Source organism: Mytilus californianus, unplaced genomic scaffold, assembly GCF_021869535.1.
Source record: "Mytilus californianus isolate M0D057914Y unplaced genomic scaffold, xbMytCali1.0.p SCAF_2, whole genome shotgun sequence".
NCBI lineage: Eukaryota > Metazoa > Mollusca > Bivalvia > Mytilida > Mytilidae > Mytilus > Mytilus californianus.
The window spans coordinates 134,503,115-134,528,868 of NW_026262668.1; the positions used below are offsets into that span (position 1 = coordinate 134,503,115).

The 25,754-nt window shown below is 32.2% G+C and overlaps 1 protein-coding gene across 1 annotated transcript; it reads right to left on the bottom strand.

The window, feature by feature from the left end:
- Positions 1–413: 413 nt before the first annotated feature.
- On the bottom strand, positions 414–4,733 carry LOC127731109 (uncharacterized). Its single transcript, XM_052239978.1, has 2 exons — positions 4,667–4,733; positions 414–1,928 (listed from the first exon to the last, which is right to left on the bottom strand). Exon 2 carries the CDS (start codon positions 1,911–1,913, stop codon positions 891–893), a length of 1,023 nt encoding a protein of 340 aa, XP_052095938.1. The 5' UTR covers positions 1,914–1,928; positions 4,667–4,733; the 3' UTR covers positions 414–890.
- Between the last annotated feature and the right edge of the window lie 21,021 nt (positions 4,734–25,754).

The following is a 25,754-nucleotide window of genomic DNA, read 5'->3' on the forward strand; positions in this document are numbered from 1 at the left end:
CTGGGAAAAGTTTTGGAAATCGAAACAAACTATGATAAAAAACTTCTTTTCGTCCCTTTAGTGCAATGCATAGATACCATAGGTTGTGAAAACTCTCCATTCAAGTTGTATACTTAATATCCACAGCCTTCCTGAGAACACGTAGCAATTTTATAGACAATTTTTGTTTTTCGGAGTTCACGCATGTTAATTTTTTATTTATGTATTTATGTATTTATTCATATATTTATATTTTTGCATTTGTGTTGTACTGTTTTTTCTTAACTATAAATACTGTCCTTGATATGGGTATCTAACACTTGTCTTAGAAATTCCTACTTGATGATAGAAGTTTTTCTAAAAATTGACTGAATTTCTATTCACTTTTATTCATCTGAGTCAATATTATAGTGCAGAAAAAAATGAAATACATATTCAAGAGATTTTTTTTAATAAGGCCAAACGATTTTAAAATAAGTCCTCAAGTGATTATACAGAAACATGGCAAGTGATTGTATAGTCAATTAAATGTTCCTTAAAAAAAAATTTTTTTTTCATTACTTTTTTGGTTGATAGTTATCTGTAAAAGTTTGTCGATAAAAGATTTTCAAGAAGAGACATAATTAAAAAATATATATTTGCAAATCAGTTAACATTTTGCAGCTTGTGTTGAAGTAAGTGCGGAGCCTTGTCGCACTTGCTTGACAGTCTCGCACTGTAAAATCGTTCTGGAGTAGGTCTCAAGGCGTTCCAAGAGGTACTCAAGTCAAAAATGCAGTTCGAATTGTCTGTTGGTTGGTTTTTGTTCATTGTATTGAAAAAGATGATTTGCAACAATAAAAGTAAACGATTAGTAAACAAATAATGGACGTCTGTTTCTTGTGTCCCATGTGTTCTCTAAAATCATTTATCTACATATATGTCAACCCAAGGCACGACCTTCTAATCAGTTTATCTGACTCGTCGTATACCCTTAGATTTGTTGCTTTCATCGTAGCAGAACCGATTTTATTTGTAAAATAGTTGTTTTCGTAACACAGGTGAAATATGTAAAGTTTATTGTCTCCATTTTCCTGTAAATCGTTAAATATATATTCTAACACAGCACAAACTTTCTTATGACCGTTGGAATTACCAACTATGGTGCTTAGTTGGGTTGCACAAACACGACTCAACGCCGTTGATACACTGTGCTCACACAAAGCAATAACTTTACTGTTAATTGATAACAAAATACATCTCTCACATTCACTCTCTAACACACCGGTTCTATAATAATTTTGTACCATGTGAAAACAGTTGTTTTCAACAAACTGCACATGAAAAAGTTCCAAAACTTCTTTGGTTTGCAAGGTACCTATCATGTGGATAATATCAAATTTGCTCTCTCCAGAAAATTTTAAGCTAAACAGTATCTTTGCTTGTGTTGACATACTAGCAAACTGGTCGATTAACCTATGCACCTCTTCTTCAGCGGAATTACCTTCACGCGCTTGATCGATATGGCGACTTAATGAATCTAAAAACCGACTTCTCCACGTAAGTATATTTGCAGAAACATTTAAACAGACAAGCCTTTGTAGTATTTCAGGGATATCATGTAGCTGTAACTCATATAGCAAGGGCATAACCATGACCCCATGATCAAAATAATGGCAGGCAATGTCTAGATCCTTCATGCAGTATGGACTCGTGAGAAATTCTTCGGAGATCCATGGAACTATCACAGCAGACGTCTTTATGCAGTTTTCCAAATTAGACAGATAGGATTTACCAATGACAAACTCTTGTTCATGACAACCGCACACGTAGCCAATTTGTTCTAGTGTTTGCCAAAGTTCCATTATAAAGTTCCTTGATTGTCCTTCAGTGCGATATAAAAAAAATACATGTCGATGTTTTCCAGTAGGTAAAATACTTCTTGATATTTCCATTATGTTTAACACCTTCTGCAATGAAAACGTATACCCTACTATCATTACCCTAGTCATAAAACATACTACATGATGGAGTTGTATCTCTTTTTAAATGATGTCCTTGATACAAATGTGTCAACCGGATTAAGTGCAGTAATGGAACAAGAAGCTGTCCATGTACTTCAAACATATTTTCAATAAGTAAAAGTGCATATAAATGTTTTTCTGCGATGTTGCAATGTCAATATAATGGAAATTTATGCGACTGTCTTACAAGTGAGAGATTAAGCTAGCTTTAAAACCCGGTTTAATCCACCATTTTCTAAATAAGGAAATGCCTGTACCAAGTCAGAAATATGACAGTTGTTTTCCATTCGTTTGATGTGTTTGAGCTTTGATTTTGCAATTGTTAAGGAACTTTTCGTTTTGAATTTCCAATGGAGTTCGGTATTTTTGTTGTTTTACTTTTTGGAATTATATATGTGATTTCATGATTAATGTGGCATTGTCACATTTAATGGCCCATGTGGCCATTTCATGTTTCCGACTAAAGTATTATTATATAGCAAAAGCGTTCTTTCTTGTCGCTTTGTGATTTGAAAATAGTAACATTAACGGTAGCAATTTTGCTGCACTAGATGCGCATTTCGAAAATCAATGTATCTGCAGTGATCCTCGATGCCAAAATATTTGAAAATAACATACGACATACATCAAAGTCAAGTATGCAGGAAATGATCAATATTGCCTTTCTCACAGTTGTGAAAAGAATGTGCCTTTATCAATGAATACTAAGAAAAGGTCAATTGTGACCTAAAACGAACAAAAAAACAACAGATATCTATAGTTGCATACTTCTACGTCATTTGGTCTTTAGTGGAGAGTTGTTTTATTGGCAATTTTACCATATTTTCTAATTTCTATAAAACAAGCGAACTCGAAGTCGTCTGATCGTTTGTTTATAGATGTTGAATTGTTTTAAGCCCCAGGTGATTACTAGCTTAGCAGTCAAAACTCCTACTCCGACATAACTATCTTTCGTACGTATGTTTTGAAACCGTACTGTTCATAAATCTTTGAAAACAATAAAATACATAGATTTTCTATCTGTAGGCATAGATGGCTTGTTGCAAATCTTGCTATAGCCATCTACGAAAAAACTTTTCTATATCTTTTTGGAAATTTTAGTTTCAACTCTCCTCAATTCGCTAATTGAATTGGCCTTCCATCTGTTTTAGTTTAAGCACCACTGATGAATCTTAAGTAGACGAAACGCGCGTTGATCGTACAACATTTTAAGCCTTGTATCCTTGATAAGTTTTTGCAAAAACTGGCACGTTGCAGCTGCCGGAGACGTTACGTCCTCAAAGGGTATCACTAGACAAGTAGTCAACACTTCTGTGCTGTCATGAAATATAATTGAATTTTTTTGCAAAATTACTGCTTACCCTTCCGGAGCACCTGAGATCACCCCAAGGTTTTGGTGGGGTTCATGTTGCTCATTCTGGTTTTCTATGTTGTGTTTTGTGTACTGTTGTTTGCCTATTTGTCTATTTGTCTTATCTTTTTTAGTCATGGCGTTGTCCGTTTATTTTCGACATACGAGTTTGAATATCCCTTTGGTATCCTTCACCTCTCTTTAACTGTTCACAAATCTTTAAAAGCAATTGATAAACTGATGTTTTCATACCCCTAGACATAAACGAAAATAGTCAAATTTGGCAGTACTGTTGTGAAAGTTTGGTTTCAATGCTTGTCAACTTTCTAAATGATTTGGCCTCCCAACTGTCTTGCGTTGAGTGCCACTGATGAATCTTAAGTAGATGAAATGCGCGTCAGTCATGCAACATTATACGCCTTACATCTTACATTAGATTTTACAACCATTGATTCTTTGCAAATGCAGGTTAGTTACGTCTACATAGGTATCAACAACCAACTATTAATTACAATGTACTCCTGTTCTAACAAGAAATATAATTGATATTTGTTGTATACTTACTGTTCATAGAATTTTAAAATCATTCGTTATATATGTACTTATGTTTTTCTATCCCTAGACATCAATTGCTTTAGCCAGATTTAGCATAACCTTTTGGAAATGTTGGTTTCAATGCTCCTCAACTTCATAATTGATTTAGCCTCACAACTGTCCTGATATGCGCGCCATCCGTACACAATTATTATGATAGCGCTATTGATTTGTTACAACCATTGGGTCGATGTAATTGCCGGTGAACGTTTCTTCCACGAGGGTATCACCTACCAGATAGTCTGTGCTGACATGAAATATCATTGCTACGTCATGATTTGTAAATTAACTGTTTATAAAACTTTACATGTTGTAAATTGCATTCATTTAAGGTAACAGTAGTTTACATATGTTCATATTTCTTAAATCGATTAGGAATAAACTCATCATAGAGTAAGAGACAATGAGGAAGAAGAGAAGAGACAAATCAAGGTAACAAACAGAAACTGAGGGAATCGCATGAACTCCACACGAAGCGAGACCGAATGCGTCGATAGGGTGAATCTATTGCTGTGCATGCATCAAACGTCTTGCACACTTTGTTTACTAGTGTGTAAATCAGACAGGTGTTAACGATGTTTGTTAGATAATATATAATGGTTGACATAATAATTCCGCTGTGCATTACCTGTGCGATACTCGTTTCTGATATTATTGTTCATATTCATTTCTTATTGCATACTGTCTGATGTAAAGATGTAAAACAATAGATAAAGTATTGAATAACATAAATACAAACCTTGTTTGCCAACAGATCACAGCTTATTATTTCCGTGAGTTATTTTTAGCGTCTCGTAATATAGAACGGGATATTTAATTTAATTTACAACATCGATGTTTTGTGTAAATCACATGACATTACATCAACTGTTTGATAAAGAAATTAGTAATTGACAATTCATTTGAAAACTCAACATATACCCCTACGACACTTACCAAAGACATCCCGAATAATCATAAGACTGTAATATGTTTCTTTTGGATTTTCAACCAAAGATGAAGAACTAGATGTTCCTTCATTTATTGGATACTTATAGGTTACATAAGTGTCCTTACAAACGACGGATCAAAAAACCCTCTTTCTAAACTGTTAACATCAATTTTATCAGCAAACAAAGCCGGACTTCCGAGTTATTGTGAAACTTCATTCTCTAGGGGCGGTGTGAATCTGATGTCGATCTAAGCCTCTTTCCTCAAGCAAGAGTATAAAACTTTTGACTTTCTACTTACACAAGTATTCCCTAGTCCAAACTTAAATAAAGACAAATTGAAAGAATTTGTCTAACTTTGTTACATGAAAATAGATTGCCAAAATAAATGCAAATATCTTGTTTTCTGGGGGTAACAGTCATACCTCCAGAAATTTGCAATGAAGGCAGATTCAGAACAAAACTTTACGACAAAACGAATGATTTCACTTTTCATTTGGGAACTTTCATTTCTATGTAGCAACATTCCAGCAGCGCCTGCATATGGAGTAACTCTCTCGTTTGATACGTTATTTTAAAGCTTCCATTTCCTATCATAACTTCCCTGATGAGGGTTGCTGCTTAGAAGAAAGATATTAAACCAAGGGTTCCATTTGAAGTTATACCTTTTCAAATTTTACGGACGCCATCACGAGTTGATTGATGTAATTGAATATCTGTTTAACAGATGATTACGAATATGTTCCAATTATCGTAACTACAATCCTGTCCTTTTGTCTTCGAATGAGACATCATCGTTTTTGTATTTACACTAGCAACACGACGGGTGCCACATGTGAAACAGAATCTGTCCATCCTTTCGGAGCACATGCGATCACCCATAATTTTGTTTAAAGGGGTTAGAGTTGAATTGGTTTAAGAATGTTCGCTCCTTTTGTTTTTGAATTCTCGTCCTATTTTCGGAATCCTCTGGTTTTATCCATGTTTTGCCATTAAATAATTTTGTCCACTAACCCCTACTTTTCTTTTCATAATTTTATTTCATATAGTTTTAAAAGCCATATTTGAAAATCTTATAAAATCCTTGTTATTTTTTCATAGTTTTTAAAAGAGAAAAGCGGACAATGTTAAAAGTATGAAAAATCTAGAGAGAATCATTTCCCGCCAAATTTTCAATGGCTTATATCTCAAAAACAAGCGCACACGGACCCTTCATTTTCTTTTGCTTTTTTGGTTCCTTTATTTATATACTATAAATTTATAACAGTCTTTTAAAAAGCTTGTTTTTTTTAAACAGAATAGCGAACATCCTTAAGTGTTGTTTTGTCGCCTCTCTTTTATAAACGTATTTGAATAGGAGTAACACGACATGACTATACGTAAGAGGAACAACCGACTCTCTGGAGTACCGAATGTCACCGCCGCTTTTTGATGTGATTCTTGTTGCTCAATCTTTAGTGTCCTGTGTAGTGTTATGTGAACTTTTTTTCAACACACATTTCAGTCATGACAAATACATTTAGATGTGACAATAGAATAACAAAAGACAACCACTGACGAGGTTCAGGATTTAGGACAAGCAGATGAACATGTGGCGGATTTAAACTGTTTCTTGTTTTTTTATAGATTAATTGATAACATAATCTGCCCAGGTAGGCTAAAATCTTAAAACTTTTATGGTAATAGCACTTCCTATTTAGAAACACAGATATAAGATTTGAATTAAACAGATCTGCAGAGTTAAATTATTCGGCCTTGAGCGTTCCTGATGAAGGTAAATCCAGAAAAGCGCTTCGGACGCAAGATATTTTTATATGTTGTTTTCCCTTTTTTACAGCAGTGGGTCGATACCTCTGCTGGTCTTCTATTGATCAGTTAGTGTATCATCAGCTCAGTAGTCAGTACTTCGGTACTGATATGATTTATGACAAACCTTTCTAAAATTGTCCGTTTATAAATTTTGAAATTATATAGAAACTAAGCTTTAAACTCCCTCATGCAAAGTTGACTTTTAGATGGATTTGGCAATTGTTTTTAGGTCCTTTTTGGTCATTTGGCTCTTCAATTGTTTCGATTCATATACATCTTTGGCTTTAGATTATTCGGCTTTGAGCGCTCCTGATGAAGGTAAATCCAGAAAACCGCTTCGGACGCATGTAATTTATAACATGTTTTTTTGTATTTTTTGATGCGAATTATAGTAAATATTTTCGAGTTATCATTCGTGGTACACATTAAACGACCTGAATTTGATATCATTCATTTGATGAATTGTTAAATGATATATTTGATAACACGCAATGCTACACATATGTCGCAAGACTGACTGCGTCCTTAGTAGTAAAATTGACACAAAAGGATTATTATCAGGTGCATTTTTGTATAATGGAATTTAAACACACCTTTTTCATTATTTTTTTCTGTTAGCATTCATATTTTAAGCTCACCTGGGCTAAAGGTCCATAAGAGCTTTTGTTATCACTTGACGTTCTACGTTGTCCGTCATCTATCGGCCGGCGTCTGGTGTCCGTCTTAAACATTTTAAAAGATCTTCTCCTCTACAAAACCAATTTCAACCAAACTTGGGTGAATACTCCTTAGGTACCTAGTATCTAGTTTGTGTTTTTGCTTATTTTCTCAAACATTATGTGTGATAGGTGAAAATCCTCAAGAGCAAACAACCGAAATAGTTGAATGATTTCTTAAAAGGAGTTATAGCCTTAAATGACGATTTTTAAACCTCGTATCCGTCATATACTTTTTCAAGATCTTCTCTTCAAAATCTACTGAACCAATTTCAACAAAACTTTGGGTGATGACCGGTAAGGTATCTTGTATTAAAATTTGTTTATTTTCCGGATAGTCAACCAACATCGCCGCCATATATAAAAATAGAACATAAAGGTAAAATCCATTAATTATCTTGAAACCATTAAAGATAAAGATAATCAGACGCGACAAAAATTCTACAAATGTCAAGATCCACCTACTTCTTTTTTCACCAAAATTAACAGATGACTCCTTAAGGAGGTATTTTCCTTAAATGATGATTTTGGCTATTTTTCATGTCCTTGCCTATTATCTTAAAAACTATATTAGATGAGTAAAAACTGTTAAGAGCAAAAGTTATCAGCAATACAAGATCTAAAACAATACCTATATGACTATAAACATTGGATGCTTTTATTCAGTTTATTTTTCGATTTATGAGTTTGAATGTCCCTTTGGTATCTTTCGCCTCTCTTGATTACTTGTAAATGATGATTTATGACTAATTTTTAGCGTTTTTGCCTATTACAAAATACTATAAAAAAATAGTTATAAACTGTAAACAGCTAAAATAATCAGAACTATGCGATCTACAAATATGCATGACCGAAACAATTGGATGACTTCTTAAGTAATTGTAGCCTTAAATAAACTCATCATAGATACCAGGATTTAAATTTTGTATTTGCGCCAGACGCGCGTTTCGTCTACAAAAGACTCATCAGTGACTCTCGAATAAAAAAAGTTAAAAAGACCAAATAAAATACGAAGTTGAAGGGCATTGGGGACCAAAAATTCAGTGGCATCGACCCAGTGGTTGTAAATGACGATCTTTGGATATTTTCGTGGCCATTGTATACGTTTTAGCTCATCATATTAAATGCATTAATTTCTTTTATTCATTCATGTGATATTTAACATGTAAATTGCAAGAAATAAATATAGATTTGATTAATAGGGACTGTTTAAGAGCTCTAATCTTGATATTCGAAAAAAAAATATCAGCGTTCTAATTTGAACAAAATACATGAAAATGACTGGATTGCATCAAATGATCATCCAAAATTTTTAATGTAGCTGCTATTGTGATTTTGACTGTTTAAGACATAGTTGACATGCAATCATAAACAGGCGAAAGGCTGCTAATTCATAAACCAAATTTCTTAGAAAACTTCATCTTAACATGAATTCCATCAAAAGGAAAAAAAAAAAGGATCATTTTGGCATTTTATAAAGAGAGGCACGACCTTCAGCAATGCTAAACTATATGTACATAATATCAGCTTGAGGTAGGACCATACGTTTGCATTACTGTATATCAAAACATATTTCGTTAGGTATGAATTTATATTGATAAAAAAAAGAAAATAAATAACCGATAAAAGATTTATATTCTGTAGAAATTATTTCATTCAAAGGATCAGTAAATTCATATGGGTCGTATCTAAATTAACGGCATAACCGTAAAAAAATAAGATATGATATCCCCTTTGTCAAGATTTCTACAGGTGCGGCCAAACTTTCAAACCAAGCTTTTTATCTATGAATTGATTTAGTAAAAGTTTTAAGTAACTTTTTTTTTTATCAGTAATACATATATAACGTACATTGAAATCTAACACGAGTTTGGAAATAAACACATCATAAGAAGGGACAAACAGAACATCACCGTAAAAAAGTTAGATCAACAATAGGGAACGAAAATCGTTTCTGTTGTAAAGTTTTATTTTAAGTTTCCCGTAAAAAAACTGAAAAATCCAAATTTAGAGCAGTAAAATTATTGCTGTTGATATTAGATTTATCTAAAGTAATTTCCCTTGGGTGAATATCCGCAGTTTAATTAGATATCCTTGATTATCTAAAGCAAACATATTATCAAGGTAACGGTAAGTGTAACTTTATCAATCAAATGGATTTTTTACGGTTAGTTTACGAACAAAGTTGGGGTTGTCAGTATAATTTTAGACTATAAACCATGAACATTTAACAATTAAATATTGCATAACTCAGTGTGACGTCTGGTAGTTTTCACCTTTTTTGGTGGGATTCCAGTTATTATTTACTGTGTAGAGTTTTATAGAAGTTTTTGTTTGTCTTGTCGTATTTTTCATTTTGTCTGGGTGCTTTCTGTTCTTATACGACCTACAACTTTGACTCATATATGATATTGACCTAACAATGACAAGGTGTACGTGATAACAGGTTGATACTTACGGTGTCCCTGTTTCAGGTTACCATAATTGAGTAAGATTTAATTATATATTAATAAATTTTGTTTGCGAAGCAAAGTAAATATAGGTTAAGTTTTATAATCTTTGTTAGGTTGAATCAACAATCAAACTTGGATAAAGGTTAAGTTGTTACTACTTACACACGGAAGTTGTTGATAATGTTTTCAACGGATTATCATATCTATTGCAATGACCTTGTGGAGGGAAAATTACAAAGCTATTATCATTGGGTTCAATCACTTTAATGTTATAATAAAATGTTTTTCTGATACAAATCATGATGTATTGTTTTTATGTGTACATTTCTTGCTGCCCATCAAGGGCCCTTGATTGGAATAATAAATATTCTTATAATGCAAACTACATATGTACAATAAACAATTGGAAACTGAATTTTATTTATATAACTGACTTGCCATTCATAAATAATTTAATTATTGTATATAATGTATAAATCAACGAAACCATATAAAAAGTAAAATAACAAAAATACCGAACTCCAAGGAATTCAAAACGGAAAGTTCCTTATCAAATGGCAAAATTAAAAGCTCAAACACATCAAACGAATGGAAAACAACTGTCATATTGCGGACATGGTACAGGCATTTCCGTATGTAGAACTATAATATTCATCTACCGTTTTAAAACTGAATTTTATATACCAAATATGTTTTGAAAGCCCTAATACTAAATTTAAATGGAAACAAATTTACAGTTATCATCTCTGACCTGATATTACCCGTCACTCACTTTTCCGGCGTGCTGAAATAAAACGAAATAACAATTTTGTTTAGCCAAAATGAAAAGCATGGATCTAAAGTCCTAACCTACTTTTAAAGATCAGTCTATTCCAATCATACCACTTCACCGTAACTAACTAATATTTATAACATCAAGAGTGACATTAATTTAGAATTGACTATAAATAGAAAACAAATGAATAAATGGACTAGGTCGGTATTTCTGTTCTAGCTCTATGGTACCAAGATTCAAGTAGGTCGGTACTTATGTATTTGTATGAAAATGCGGATATTGTTTTTCTTTGACATATTAAAGAAATTGAGGTATATCTAATGCATATGGCTAATTCCTAGTCTGAATGGTCCAATACTCTTGGTCCTTTTCAGTTAAATCAGTTCTTCAACGTTTCTTTCAAACTTTTGCCTCGAGCATCACTGAAGAAACATTCAATTCATTATCGAAATGAGCATCTGATACATTAAAATTGGTACAGCGTAACGTGATTCAAAGGATATCTTTCGCCTCTCTTTTACATCTATATCAACTACAATGGAAGTTTGAAATCAATATTTAATCCAGCGTGCCACGTAATACATTGTCAAAACACCACTCCAAAAAACGTCTTATCAAAAAGAATGAACGTTTGTGAGCCTTAATCAATGAACTGGAAATACGACTTCTAAAGGATTCTGTCGAATACTTAAAATTTGACACGGAAAAAAGACGTTGATCCTCTTTGCGAATGGTATAAAGGTGTGAGATTGTTGATTCAAATAATAATCAATATGTTGCTAGACACTTGCCTTACCTGTTGTTGAGGCGGTAGAGAAAGAAAGCCCAGAACAAATATGATTTTTTGTGTGTAAATAACATCACATCAGCTGCTTAATACGGAAATAAGATACTGGCAATAAACCTGGTATGCCAGTATAAACCTCAATAGTCGGCTATAAAAGGCCCCCACATGAAAAATATGAAACAATTCAATTGAGAAAACTAATGGCCTAAATTATAACAAAACAATTTACGAAAATCTAATATGACCAAAATATAATAATCAAATATAACAGTTGCATGTTTATTTCAAATAACATAGTTTCAAAGAATAATATTAAAAAACAATGCACATTGGTTGTTTCGAAATAACCTGTAATAAGTATGGTTACCGATGTATGTTGGTACCTTTACCATAGAAAGAGTCAATTTCTATTGTTCCCGTTTCACCAGTTAAATATATGTACGGGTGCCAATAATGGAGCAGGAATACCTTACCATTACGGAGTATGTTCGAATTTTGAGTGTTTGGGTTGCTCTATCGTCAACGTTACGTTATTGAACAGTGGTATACTACTATTGCCTTTATTTACGTGTAGTGTTTCGGGAAATGATTTTAGTCTTTTTCTTATTCTGGCCATGATGTTTCTGTTTTTTCCGATTTACGAGTTTTAAGACAATTAATTATTAACTTAGTATCCTATAATTTGTTTTGATCGTCATGATATCGTACATTTTGTATCAAGCATCAACAGTTTTTATATATATATTAGACTGATATGCATTAATTAGAATTTGTATCAGCTGGAAACAAAATTATGAAATACATTAAGTTTAATAAAAAAAGCAAGATTGAGAATGAAACATAAGAATTAAACAGGGAAATAATTGTTATACTCTGATGTCGGCTAATTCTGAATATGAATGTGTGTCATTAGGGTTGTCATGTGATCAATTTAAAATGAAACACCAGGGGCCTGTTTATCGAAGCGCTCGTAGGACTAGGACATGTCCTAAGATCATCTTAGGATGTATCTACGTCCTAATTGCGTTTATCAAACATGTCGTAACTTAGGAAAAGTCATAGGTTTCGTCCTAACTTTAGGACACATATCTAGATGTCTTAAGATGGTCTTAGGATGGTCCTAACCTTAGGATATATTTTATGATGGTTAATTTGTAAACAAATACGACCGCCTGCTATATATGTTTATTTATAGGAAGCAGTATTAATAACTTTTGTAGCAATAGACCACTTAGGGACTCTAATCACCCCCTGGACTATTTGGGTGCATGATATTGATATTATACGCAAGTATAGATTATAACGTCCGTAACACTGAGGATATTTTAACTTATATTCACTTATTTAATGTGTTCTTGCTCTTATTCACAAGATATTACAAATTACGAATAAAGGGGCGTCATATACAAATAGATCACATTAAATAAATGAACAAACTTTAAAATATTAAAGACTATTTACTTTAAAAAAAGTTAAAACACAAAACAAAAAAAATGAATATATAAGTGACCTTGATTTTATGATTGAGAATGATGAGAAAACGATCAGCATTTTTAATTGTAAAGCATTTTTTTGTTGTTATCAATTTTTAAACATAAAGATGCGGAAAACAACAAAACAACAAATATAGTTCATATGGAATTGATGATTGCACTGTTGGTTATGGTATAACAATAAATATAGGTTCATGAACACAACCGTGAAAATACTAAGAACATAATATAACTAATGTAACTACAACCGGTTGAGAAAAAAATTACCAAATGTATGTTGTAACCTTAATTTTTTTATCCACTTGTTAAAAATGACATACATTATATTTAACATTTCTTGTGAAAAGAACAATATTAAGAAATGCGACATTTCCAATAGGAGATAAATATGGATAAATAGCAGGATGTACTTTTCTTCAAACTTTTTACACCTTTTACTCGCAAAAAATTATTACTGATACCATTACATAATCAAAAGTTTGGATTGTGTGAGCAAGTATAAATATAAACAATCGCCCTGTAAATGATCATCTGATAAGATAACATTATGATTTATACTTCTGTTTCAAGTCACTCGGTAACTCATAAAAATATATACATTTAACGTTAGTGTCATACGATATACTTTTTATCTGTGTGTAGCCAAATTTGAAAAATTAACAGTTCAACATCAAATGAATGTTTCTATCATAAATTAATTCTATTGCTATGATTTCCCTCTGTGTAATTTGATTTATTTGGAAGTATGTGACGGCAGTATACCGACCTTAGTTGGCATATCAAAAGTCGAAACAAACATTTTGGACCGTAAACTGTCACATGAGCATCAAATTGAAGCGAGATGAAGAACGTCATTAAGACAAACACATTCCACTGTTCATACATTACAAATAACACAATTTTAAATCATACTGGAGCAAGCACTAAAAGGATAATAACGTTCGATATACAATGATAGACTTCTTTATTAACTCAGAAACGCATAAGTTAGGAAAAAAAAAATTTTGACAAGTCATTTATTATTGTCAAATTCAATAAAATGATCTAGATTTGGGGCAAGCTTTCTACTACTAGTAATATGGTAAATATTTTCATCCGAGATATGAAATTTACGTACTCAATAAAAAGGGCTAGTGAACAAAAGGACATCCATATATTTGAAACAGATATTAATAACATTAACGGTACCAGTTAAATGCAAGATGCTGATCTAAAAAATATCCCTTATGTGTCTAAAATTGAAGATCACTACTATAAATAGAAATAAAAAAACTTGTATGCAATGATATTGGACATAAGGCTATTTTCAGTAATTGACTGAGCTCAACCATTTGTGGTTTTTTTGAAGAGCAGAAGAATTCACAATACAGATGAAAAAACTTTGAGGTATTGGAATGTTTGTAAAGAACCAAATTTCCAATCCATTATACATATCCAAGTTTGCGATATGGACAGAGGAATGGAAGAAAAGGCTACTATTGTTGTCTACCTCAAATGAATTGCGCAAATTGACTCAATTAATGCATCGGCAGTAATGTTCGAGCTCGAAAAAATATACAAAAATCCAAACCCTGATATAAACGATGAAGACAGAACGGAAAGAAGCAAAAGTTTTGTAAATTAGGACAAGGGATAAAAGTTTTGCATAATGGAGAGACATGTCGTCATTTCAAAGGATTTCCTAAGTTAATAACAGCAAATTTTATTGAAACAGTATCCGTATTTTCATGCCAAAACCGAAGTACTGAGTTGCTTGACTCGTGATACAGTCATACAGTCAAATAGTTAAGGTATCCCTTTTACTGCACCAGATACGACACAAATGCCTCTAACGTGCGCGAGGCCATACTTTTTAAAAATTCGAAACCTAAAACATACGATGAAGAATTGGTAAAACAGAAAGGAACCAGGTATAACCAAACCAAAACAAGTAATGAAAGCTATGCAAGAGGGGGATGTATTCCTTTATTCAGAAAATTGATGAAAGCAAACTTTAATAAAAACAACTTTCATTCCAGTACCAATATACTGAATTACTAGCCTGTTGATATTTCGATGACGTGTGGATATAGACATACTTATTTTTAGCATATGACACTAACTTCAGTACAAGACACATGTTTCGGAAATAAGTTTCACCAAACACACTCGAGTGTAAAATATAGTAATCAAACTCCAACAACATTGAATGAAGGCCATCATAACCAAAACGGTCTTAAACAGAACCGCAAAAATCGTTAAAGTCAGTGTTGCATGATACAGTTACAAGCATTAATACGACAATAGTAAAACTGTTGTACAGCAATGTTTCTTGAGATCATCGCAGGTCAGTTTTAGTCAAGGGCAAAATTACATGTAAAGAAATCAAAATTAAAATTTTATTGTATAACGTCACGAAATTTCCTACTGTGTTGTAGTATTAATTCACTATATAATCATACAGATGTTTTTGTGAAGCGGGAAATGTCTTACTCTTCCTTGGTGTGGGATTCCACTAAAATTTCGATGGGGTTCCGGTGTAAGTAATTTGAGTACAGTTTATCTTTATTTTTCTGTGAAATGTATTGTGGACTTTTGTTTTTGTCTTCTTTGTCATGGTATTTGTTGTTTATCGTCGATTATAGCTTTGTATTTCTCATGTTATCTTCAACCCCCTTTTTGAAAAAATATTCTTCCAACCAAGAATGATGTTTTCTTTGTTCTCAATTGTAAAATAGTTAGGATAGTAAATAATATTGACCATAAACATGTAAATGCATATTTTTTTTTTAATTTACTATACAACCTTGGTTTGCTATTGCAACACGATGAAACATAAGTACAATTTTCAAAGATGATGACAACACGCAGATTGTATGGAAATAATGTCCTAATCAAAACGAAATATATAAAAATATACATGGTAATTAAATGTATTGTTCTAGATTATGTTCTAGCGTAAATTATTCACATTACTTCCAAAAAATCGACATAACAGAGTTGAGTAAAATTAGATTTAAAGTCTAACCATTTCAGTTGTAATAATTGATAAAGTACAGTATAAGGTTCTTTAAAAGGAGTTAAAAATACCCTTTTAACTCTCATAAATCATTAAGATTGAGATAATATAGGTCACCATGTCGTTTCTTTTTATGCTTATTTTATGGTATAATTAAACACTCCACAAGATAATAGAAATAAATAATGTGTGATGTAACGACGTATTTTTTTTTGTCTTTTAGAAACATAACTACTGAAAAAGATGAACAACCAACTGAAAAGGTATTATGTATCTTAATTTGCTTTATAGGAGACCCTGACACCCGTAATAAAAAAATTTCCATAGTTTTTAGTTCACATTTCATAAGTTAAATATGATCATGTCACATAGAAAAAGCTTAGTAATTACAAATGTAAAACACACTGAATGTAAAAGATGTCTGCTTGATTTTAATTCTTTTACAAAGTACAAACAAAAGTAAAACAACTAACACAAAATTGTCTTCTTAGAATACTGATATAAAACACAACAAAAGATTTAATAAAAGGGTTTTTAGTTCATAAAATATATTTTGCAGATGCAAATACTATGTTTTCTTTTTCTTCAAATGTTTTGAAAATTTACTAAAATTGTTCCTTTAAATCAAGTCTATATTTGAAGTCTTTAGTGTTAATAATATACTTTTGAACACGCTTTTTTTACGTCTGAGAAATATTTTTATAAACTTATATCTTATAAATACATTTTATTCTATGTTTATTATGAACAAGACACAAATAGAAATATAAGACCTGAACGTGTTAATTAAGCAATTATAACACAAAACTTAAAAACTTAGTATATGACTACTTTAGATAATTATTTGTGTAAAAGTGTAAATAATGAAATAATATTAATAACACTTTGACCTTTCGAAGCCTTGTTAACCTGGTTACATGCTCTGTGGGTTTTAAATTTGATATACAAACATAGTGACCCATATTTTCTTTCTTTTAGCTTTTGCTTAATCACCAATAGCCATGCTTTGTTGAGTGATTGTTAAAGTATGTTTAGAGTGACTTCTCCTTTTCGAAACAAGTTCATGAAAAATCTACCATAACAGATCAAAACAAATTGTTTTCTACTGCGTAAATGTTTTGTTCTGTTATTTTTTGTTTGCTAAGACTGTAGTGGACAGGGATAACATATATGATATGCACCCAAATATTTGCCTGCGTTGTATTTTATTTGCGAGCAAATAACAGTAAAACCACATTGTGTATGATGATGGTCTGATTATAAGTTCAATTATGCCAGTTCATGGAAAAATTAAATCTTTACCAGACTTAGAATTTCTTCAATGGTTTTGTTTTTAGATATTGATTTACTTTAAAAAACATTTCTGATAAAAGTTTTGACAAATTAACATTATTTGAATACTTATTAAAACGCGTGTTTGTAATGAAAATATTACCATCAATGACATTTGAAACGTCAAGGAAAACAAGCTAAACGACCAAATAAGCAGTGTACACTTAACAGTGGCAAACTAAAAACCACACCAAGGAAAGAAAAATCGACAATTTGAAATTAACTCGTTTGTCACAAAATAACTGTGAGAAACTCTATTACGTAGGTGAACAATGGTCAACAATCACAACCAATGTGGGCTTTAATAAAGATTGAAATGAATAAATTTCCCTTTGTATTTGATTTTGATTTAAGTTAAACAGAACATTTATTAAATAAGTACAGGTTAAAAGTTCAGCAAAAAAGTCATGGAGTTTTGAGATATAACGGAAGTTTTAAAACTCAAATATACCCATTTGTTTAAAATTGTCCCATATGTTCTGCATGAAATACTTTTCTTCCATTATTTTTTATTAAAATGATAAAAATTTTATATATGTAGTCTGATACCGGAAACTCTTGATACTATTTGGTTTGTATAATGATTCAAGAAAAAAGAGTTCGGAAGCTGTTATTCGAACGAGACCCCTTTAAATAAGAAGAATCAATTTTAGTGGATCTTTGTCGGAAGGGATTTGGATATTTAACACAAAAAAAACAAAAAAAAAAACATGAAAATATATGTAGTCAATCGTGACTACGTCAAAACATCGAGTGCTTACATTCTGTATGTGCCTGTCCGAAGTCAGGCGTCTGTAGTTAAGTAGATGTCGTTGGTTCCTGTCTTATTTGTTTTCGTAAATTGTTTTGTTATAAATTAGGCCGTTAGTTTTCTCAATTGAATTGTTTCACACTTTTCATGTCAGAGCCTTTAATAGCCGACTATACGGTATGGGTTTTTCTCATTGTGTAAGGCCGTACGGTTGACTATAAAAGAGAGGCAAAATATACCAGAGGGACATTCAAATTCATAAGTTGAAAATAAACTGACAACGCCATGACTAAAAACGAAAAAGACCAACAGACAAAAAATAGTACACAAAACACAACATAGAAAACTAAAGACTGAGCAACACGAACTCAACCAAAAACTGGGGGTGATCTCAGGTGCTCCGGAAGGGTAAGCAGATCCTGCTCCACATGTGGCACCCGTCTAGTTGCTCATGTTAGTACACACCCTGTAATAAGTCTAAGTCGGTAATCACATTCGGAAAAAGGGGACAGGATTGTAGTTGCGATATTAGGAACATATCCGCTATCATCTGTGAAACAGATATCCCATAACGATCAACCAACTCGTGATAGCATCCGTAAAACTTACTAAGGGATGATTTCAACTTCACCACTTGGAACTCTTGGTATCATAGCTTTCTTGTGAGCAGCAACCCTCTTTCAAGGAAATCATGATAGGAAATAAAAGCCCTGGAATATCGCATCAACTTGGAGATATATACTCCGTATGCAGGCGCTGCTGGAATGTTGCTACATAGGAATGGAAAGTTCACAATTGGAAAGCTGAAATCATTTCTTTTGTCTCAGCCGACCCTCATTGTCAATTTCTAGATGTAAGTCAAGATATGAGGCAGACTTAACTGTATCTGTTGTATCCTTTATCTCAAGTTCGATGGGAAAGATACGTTCAACACAGTCACTAAATTTTGAATTATTTAGTGAGAAAGCATCATCTATATAGCGGAAAGTAAAGTTAAAGGATACTGATAACTTCTTTTCTGTCTTCCTAAGAAATTCCTGTATGAAGTCAGCCTCATATGAATATAGGAACTAGTCGGTAGTTTGTTCCAATGGGAATGCCGATTGTTTGTTGAAAAACACGTCCTCCAAACGTAACAAATATGTTGTCAATCAAGAAATCAAGCATCTTGATAATGTCAGTTTCAGAGAATTTTTTGTTTGAATCAGAGTGATTTTTTAAAAAGTAGGATTTATCCCTCCCCAAGACAAGATACGTGTATCTACGTTGGCCATTCTTTTTTATTGAACAAAGCAGGATCAATTCTTTCATTTTGTCTTTAAGTTTGGAATAGGATATACTTGTGTAAAGTGTAAAAAAGTCAAATGTTTTAATACTTTTGCAAGATGAAAGAGTCTTAGATTGTATGTACTCTAATAGATCTTTGGAATATATTTAGTATAACTGCTTACATCAACTTCATTTGAACTTTGGTGGATAGTTGTCATATTGCCAATTATACCACATATACAAAATATGATCGTATAGAGTTTATAACATTTCATAATAGAGAAGTGTTTCCAGTACAATTCTGCAATTTCGATGGAAGTTTACACATGCATCAAAACTAAGCAAATATCAAACAAGTAATTAATCAAAGTCTACAAAATCAATCTCTAGTGTATAACTTTCTTGCAGGTAAAATTTACATACTCTCCTTTCTATGCTTATGATTTTATTATTTATTGTAGAAGTGACTGAGTTTATATATCCGATGCACGTGTTTAAGAATATACTTTTATGCAAATATTTTAACGTCTGTATAAATATTTACATGAACATATGTCGTATCAATAATTTTTTTTTTTCTATTTTTATTACAAACAGGACATAAAAATACAAATATTTGAAATAAACTTGATAATGAAACTTATACAAGTATATAATGAAACATTAAGAACATTGTTAATTTAAGTGTAAATAATCTAATAATATTGATAACACTTTGATCTTTTGACGCTGTTTTATCTTGGTTGCATGCACTTGGGTTTTAATTACAACCTACAAACACATTGACCCACATTTTATTATTGTAAATGAGTGATTATGAAAGGTAGAACGATTATTCCTTTTCGAAACGACTTCATCAATAATTTACAAAACTAGCGGTAACAATGTATATCCCAAATATTTAACTGCGCACTTTTTTTCATTTTAGAAATTGTCAAAAAATTAGTAAAAAGTAACAATTAATACTATGTTATATATAATGGTAGCTGTATTACCTATTCGATAATACGTGTTGACGAAGGAATGCGATGCTTTATAAATATTTCTAACAAATGTAATTGTTTTGTATTTCTTTTTACTTTATTTTATTTTCAAGAAAACATATTTGATGACTAACACTTATTCAGGACTAAAAAGGAATAGAGTGATTATGATCAACCTTATGGATAAAAAAAAATAGTTCAGCTAATTTGGTTAGGATCGATATTGACATAAATAAATGCAACAGTAGTACACCGCTGTTGAATAGTCATAATTCGATTAAGCAAAAATAAATCCGGGTAACAAACTAAAACCGAGGGAAACACATCAACTATAAGAGGAAAACAACGGAACAACAGAAACACTGAACTACAACAAAAGCAAACGCCGACATACATAGATACATAAGCTTTAAGACCAAAGAGATAACCTCATTTTGCTTCCCCAACTTTATGGTATCATGAAGCGTAATTCTAGCAGCATTTTAAGATGACTTTACACATTTATCTTATGTTTCCTATTAACTAGCTGCATTAATCTTATTAAATTTGCATTTGACTATGTCACAATCTCAATCCATCTTTCACTTCTGATAAAAAAAAACCACTTATCATAAAATGTCATGAGCAACTCGGTATACGTGTACCACTGGTTGGCCACAGAGGAGCGCTCCAGAGCTCATGATTTCAGACATGATTTTCAGTGAGCTCGATTTGATCATATTTCAGTTTTTGTGTAGATTTATTTGCTATGTGACGTCAATATACAACGTTGCATGGGTATTTTGTAACTTAAAAAACAGTTATCAAACTGTAAGGTGGATATTCTATGTATATGCAATTAAAATATGTCATGCCAACCATTAGAGAATGAAGATTATCTATTTGTCTATCTGTTGTTTTAATTAGTTCCTATTATCAGTAAAATTAATAATTCTTATCAATAAATATTAGGAATAAGTTTTAGAAAAAATTAAGCGTTAAGTTAAAAATACACATATAGAGAAAGTATCTTCAAATTATTCTAATATGACCACCCAGTACTAAAAGCTCTGAAAATAACGTATTTAGTTTATTTTTCTGAGACATTTGAAATAACAAAAACACATCTACACTCTACACGTAAGAAATACATCAAGAATGATAGAAAAAGACCGATGTTTAAATCAAGTAAATCGAATAAGAAGACAAATAGAGGTAATAAACGCTATGCGAATCGTAACTTACAGAAAAATGGACTTTTTGGGTCTCTACATCTTTTAAGACTGCGAAAACATGTCGCTAGGGAGTTGAAATATACACATCCCTGCTAATAAAGTCCGTATAGCATGAACATACACGAGCGTAACGTATGAACTGAAATATGTAAAACCGAACCATGGAGCAAACGGTATGTTACTGCTGAGAAATCAGAAGTTAACAATTGGAAAGTTGAAATAATCACGTTTGTCATAGATTCCAGTTAAAAGTCGACCATCTGTGTGAATATCGAGGAAAATATCAAGATATGAGGCAGACGTCCTAGTTTCAGAAGTATCCATAATCACAGGTTCACTTGGACATATGAGATGTAACCACTCACTGAAAAGTTGTTTAATCCACCATTTTCTACTTAAGAAAATGCCTGTACCAAGTCAGGAATATGACAGTTTTTATCCATTCGTTTGATGTGTTTGAACTTTTGATTTTGCCATTTGATTGGGGACTTTCCTTTTTGAATTTTCCTCGGAGTTCAGTATTTTTGTGATTTTACTTTTTATTGAGTGAGAGGACATCATGCGTTTTAAAAAAAATTAAATTTAAGAACTTTGCAAGATGTTATTCTTTCTATATGTCTTTGAGAAGGGTTTCTTTGAGTTCTGGTTAATATGAGTACAAAACATGTCGGGCAGTAGGGGTGCACAATTGGTCCACATTGGAATACTCACTGATATCTTCTACGGTGTATTTGTTTTTTTTAGAATCAGTACAATTCTTTGTAACTAATAAGGAAGACAGATTGTATTCGCCATTACGGTTTTATTCTTATTTCAAAATGTTTATTTCCATCGACTACTACTTTTTACTGACTGCATCTGTTTTTGTCAGAAATGAATAGGAACGTTGGGTAACATCACCTTTCTAAACAACTATAAAACCTATAACAGTTTAGATGTTTTCTTTTAACATGTACTTCAAACAATTTTAATGTTATCAATAAATTATTGATAGTTACACTTTTTGGTGTTCCTCATTTACACCCTCGGTATATACAGTTGTATTAGAAAATACAAAGAATTGTTGTTTCGCCGTTGTGCAAAACTACATTACAATCTTGTAATAATACTTCAATGTGTGTTGCGAAAACCAAACATAATCGAGCCTTGGCATTTGTAGGTAATATTCCATGTATAATTTCAAAATAGTAATAACGATGAGATAATTTGCCATGTTTAAAGGACCGGAAAAAATATAATTCAAGTTTTGAATTATAATATGCACATCATATGCACATTTTTTTCTAAGAGGAAAATGGCAAATCTTTTTCGTTTTAAATTATGTAGATTACTATTTTCAAGATTAAGATTTTGTTTCTAATGAATCCTTTTATAATCACCTATGCATATGTTAGTCTAGACGTTTCTTCCACTTAGGAATCGCATTCACTAAACCATAATAATTGATATTTTCCTGCACCAAACAAAGTACTTTTTAATCTTCAAACGTTACATTTGGATTATGGATTATGTAAAAGTACATTATAAATCTCTTTTAATTTCCTTCAAAATTGTCTGCAGTATTTCGTTTGGATTTGCCCTTCTTTTTTTCCTTCAAATTTTGTTGTTCATTGTTGTTTTTGTCATCTGGTCTTAAGGAAGAAAGTTATATAAATTGCAATTATTTCTCATCTTTCTAATTCAATAATGATAAACCATTTTCCATTGGACTTTATGATGCATCTATGACAGATTAGACAAGTCTAATAACATATATACCCAAGTTAACAGGTATAACGAAAAGTGAAAGCTATGACACAATACACATGTTTATAGTATTATGACATATAGGAATCAGTAAACTGGTCTAGAGTATAATGGAATAAATGACAAAAGTAAGCAGGTCTATAATATCCATGAAAGAGTACAGACATGTCTTGTAAAGAGCGTCCTTAATATCATGAAATCCGCAGCAGAGAAGACGCGTCGATAGTATGATGACATAGTAGACCCATCAATAGTGTAATGACAACTATAACAGATTAGACACGTCTCTAATAGAATGACACATACAACAGAGTAGACGTGCCTCTCATATAATTACATCTATGTGAAGTGAAGATTCGTCTCAATTATAATGACATATGTGACAGAGTATACACGTTTCTAGTATAACTACATCTGTGACAGAATTGACATTTCTCAAATGTTAAGTCATCTTCCGCAAACAATAAGTAAACTTAGAGAGTTGTTAGTCAAAGGCCCAAAATATTGGATTCCACAGCCCAACAACTGGTAGAAATTCAGAGTACTGATGGATGCTGTCGGAAACAATGCCAGCAAATGGGAAAAATACGAGCCAGTTGAACCAAAACTGGACACTTTCTCCGAATGGATCGAAGATGATCGTTTATGCATTTTAAAGCGCATTCAAAATCTACGATGAACCATGCGTTTCAGACCTTTCCAAAAAGCCAGAGGTTGTGGATGCTTTATCCTCCATTCACGACAAGTATGTTGTTGTTCAAGCAGACAAAGCCTCAAATAATATTGTTGTAGATGCACAAACCATTATCTAGAATGTCTCACTAAGGACTTGGAATTCATAGCAAAACTAGGAATTCAACATATAACCCTACATCAATCACGAAAGAAGAGATTTTAGAAAATCACAAATCCGCCCTTCTCTCCTTTGGTATAATCATAAAAAAACACGATGAAATCTCCAATCTTTATATTGGATACCTATACTTCACGGAAATCCTTTAAAGAACAATATAAACCCAGGCCGTCAAGACGTTACCATTCAATCAGCGGTGTCAATCAGATGTGGATTCTTGGAAATTCTAAAAAGATCTACTCGAAAATCTTCAATCACAATCTTTACAATATTGCAGTAGTATCAAGATCTTTGATTTTCCTACGCTTTACACTGCCATTCTCTATTGCTCAATTGAAAGATAGACTAATTCATCTCATTAAATAGAGCTTTATTCACAAAAATGAGAAACGTAGATATAAATTACTTGGTTTTAGGTCACTTTTTGAAGAACCATACTGTTTCCCACAACAAAATTTTCGAAATGCTTGACTTTAAATCGACAAAATATTTGTTGAGTTTGGTGGAATGATATTTCAACAGACAATCTGTATTCCAATGGGTGCTAATTGTGCACCACTACTGACCGACTTGTTTTTGTACTGATAGAAACCTTCTAAAGACAAAAAGAAAAAGCATCTTGCAAAGTTCTTTTATTTTACTTTCAGATATATTGATAATGTTCTATCACTCAATTACCCACATTTTAATGAGTGTCTACATCTCATATATCCCAGTGATTTCAAAAATTAAAGATGCTTTTTCTTGATATTGACACAGATTGACGTCTTTAAACACTAGTCTATGACAACCGTGATGATTTCAATTTTTCAATTGTTAACTTCCCATTTCTCAGCAGTAACATACCCTTTGCCGCATCGTATGGCGTTTCCATACTTCAATTAATACGTTACGCCCGTGCATGTTTACACAATACGGAATTCATTAACAGGGGTGTGTTCCTTACTCATCCGATACGATGTGTCGGTGTCTGCACTCACTAGAGACATTTGTTGTAAGTCTTAGATCTTTAGATACCGGTATGGTCGTCTGATCTGTTATTTTACCGATTGTGTTTTATTCCCGATTGTGACATTTTTATCAAGTGGGAAATCGCATGGCTTGTGATGTATGCATAGCAGGAGACGCTTACCTTGTCGACACACCCGATCTGGCTCCTTTAAGAATTGATGCGATTCCCTAAGTTTCTGTTTGTTACCTCATCGATTTACGAGATTTGAACATTGGTAAACTACTGTCCTTTTTATTTATAGAGAATGCACATCTCTAGTATAATGACATTTGTAACAGAATAGACACGTCTCAGGTATAATGACACCTATGGCATAGTAGACAAGTCTAAAGTACAATTACATCTCTTACAGAGTAGACAGGTATTTAACTAAATGACATCTTTGATATAATTGGTATGTTTCTAGTAAAGTAACATCTGTGACAGAGTGGCAATAATACCACATCTCCTTATTTTATATCGTCACTGGTAAAATGACGTGTATGACACAGTAAAAGGGTCTATAGTATAATGACATAACATAAGAAACTAAGACACCATAAGTATCCACAGATTTGTGATAGCTACTGTAGAAGAAGGTCGTTTAGAAATTTTCAGGATAAGTCCTTACACATCTTTTTGTACTTTATAGGTTTTAATTAAATATGTCGTCATACATGTATGATCACATGAATTGAAAAGATGTCGTGTTTTAAATATTTCGTAGC

Coding starts and splice junctions, on each gene's coding strand:
- LOC127731109 (XM_052239978.1), bottom strand. CDS start 1,913: ATGGAAATATCAAGAAGTATTTTACCTACTGGAAAACATCGACATGTA.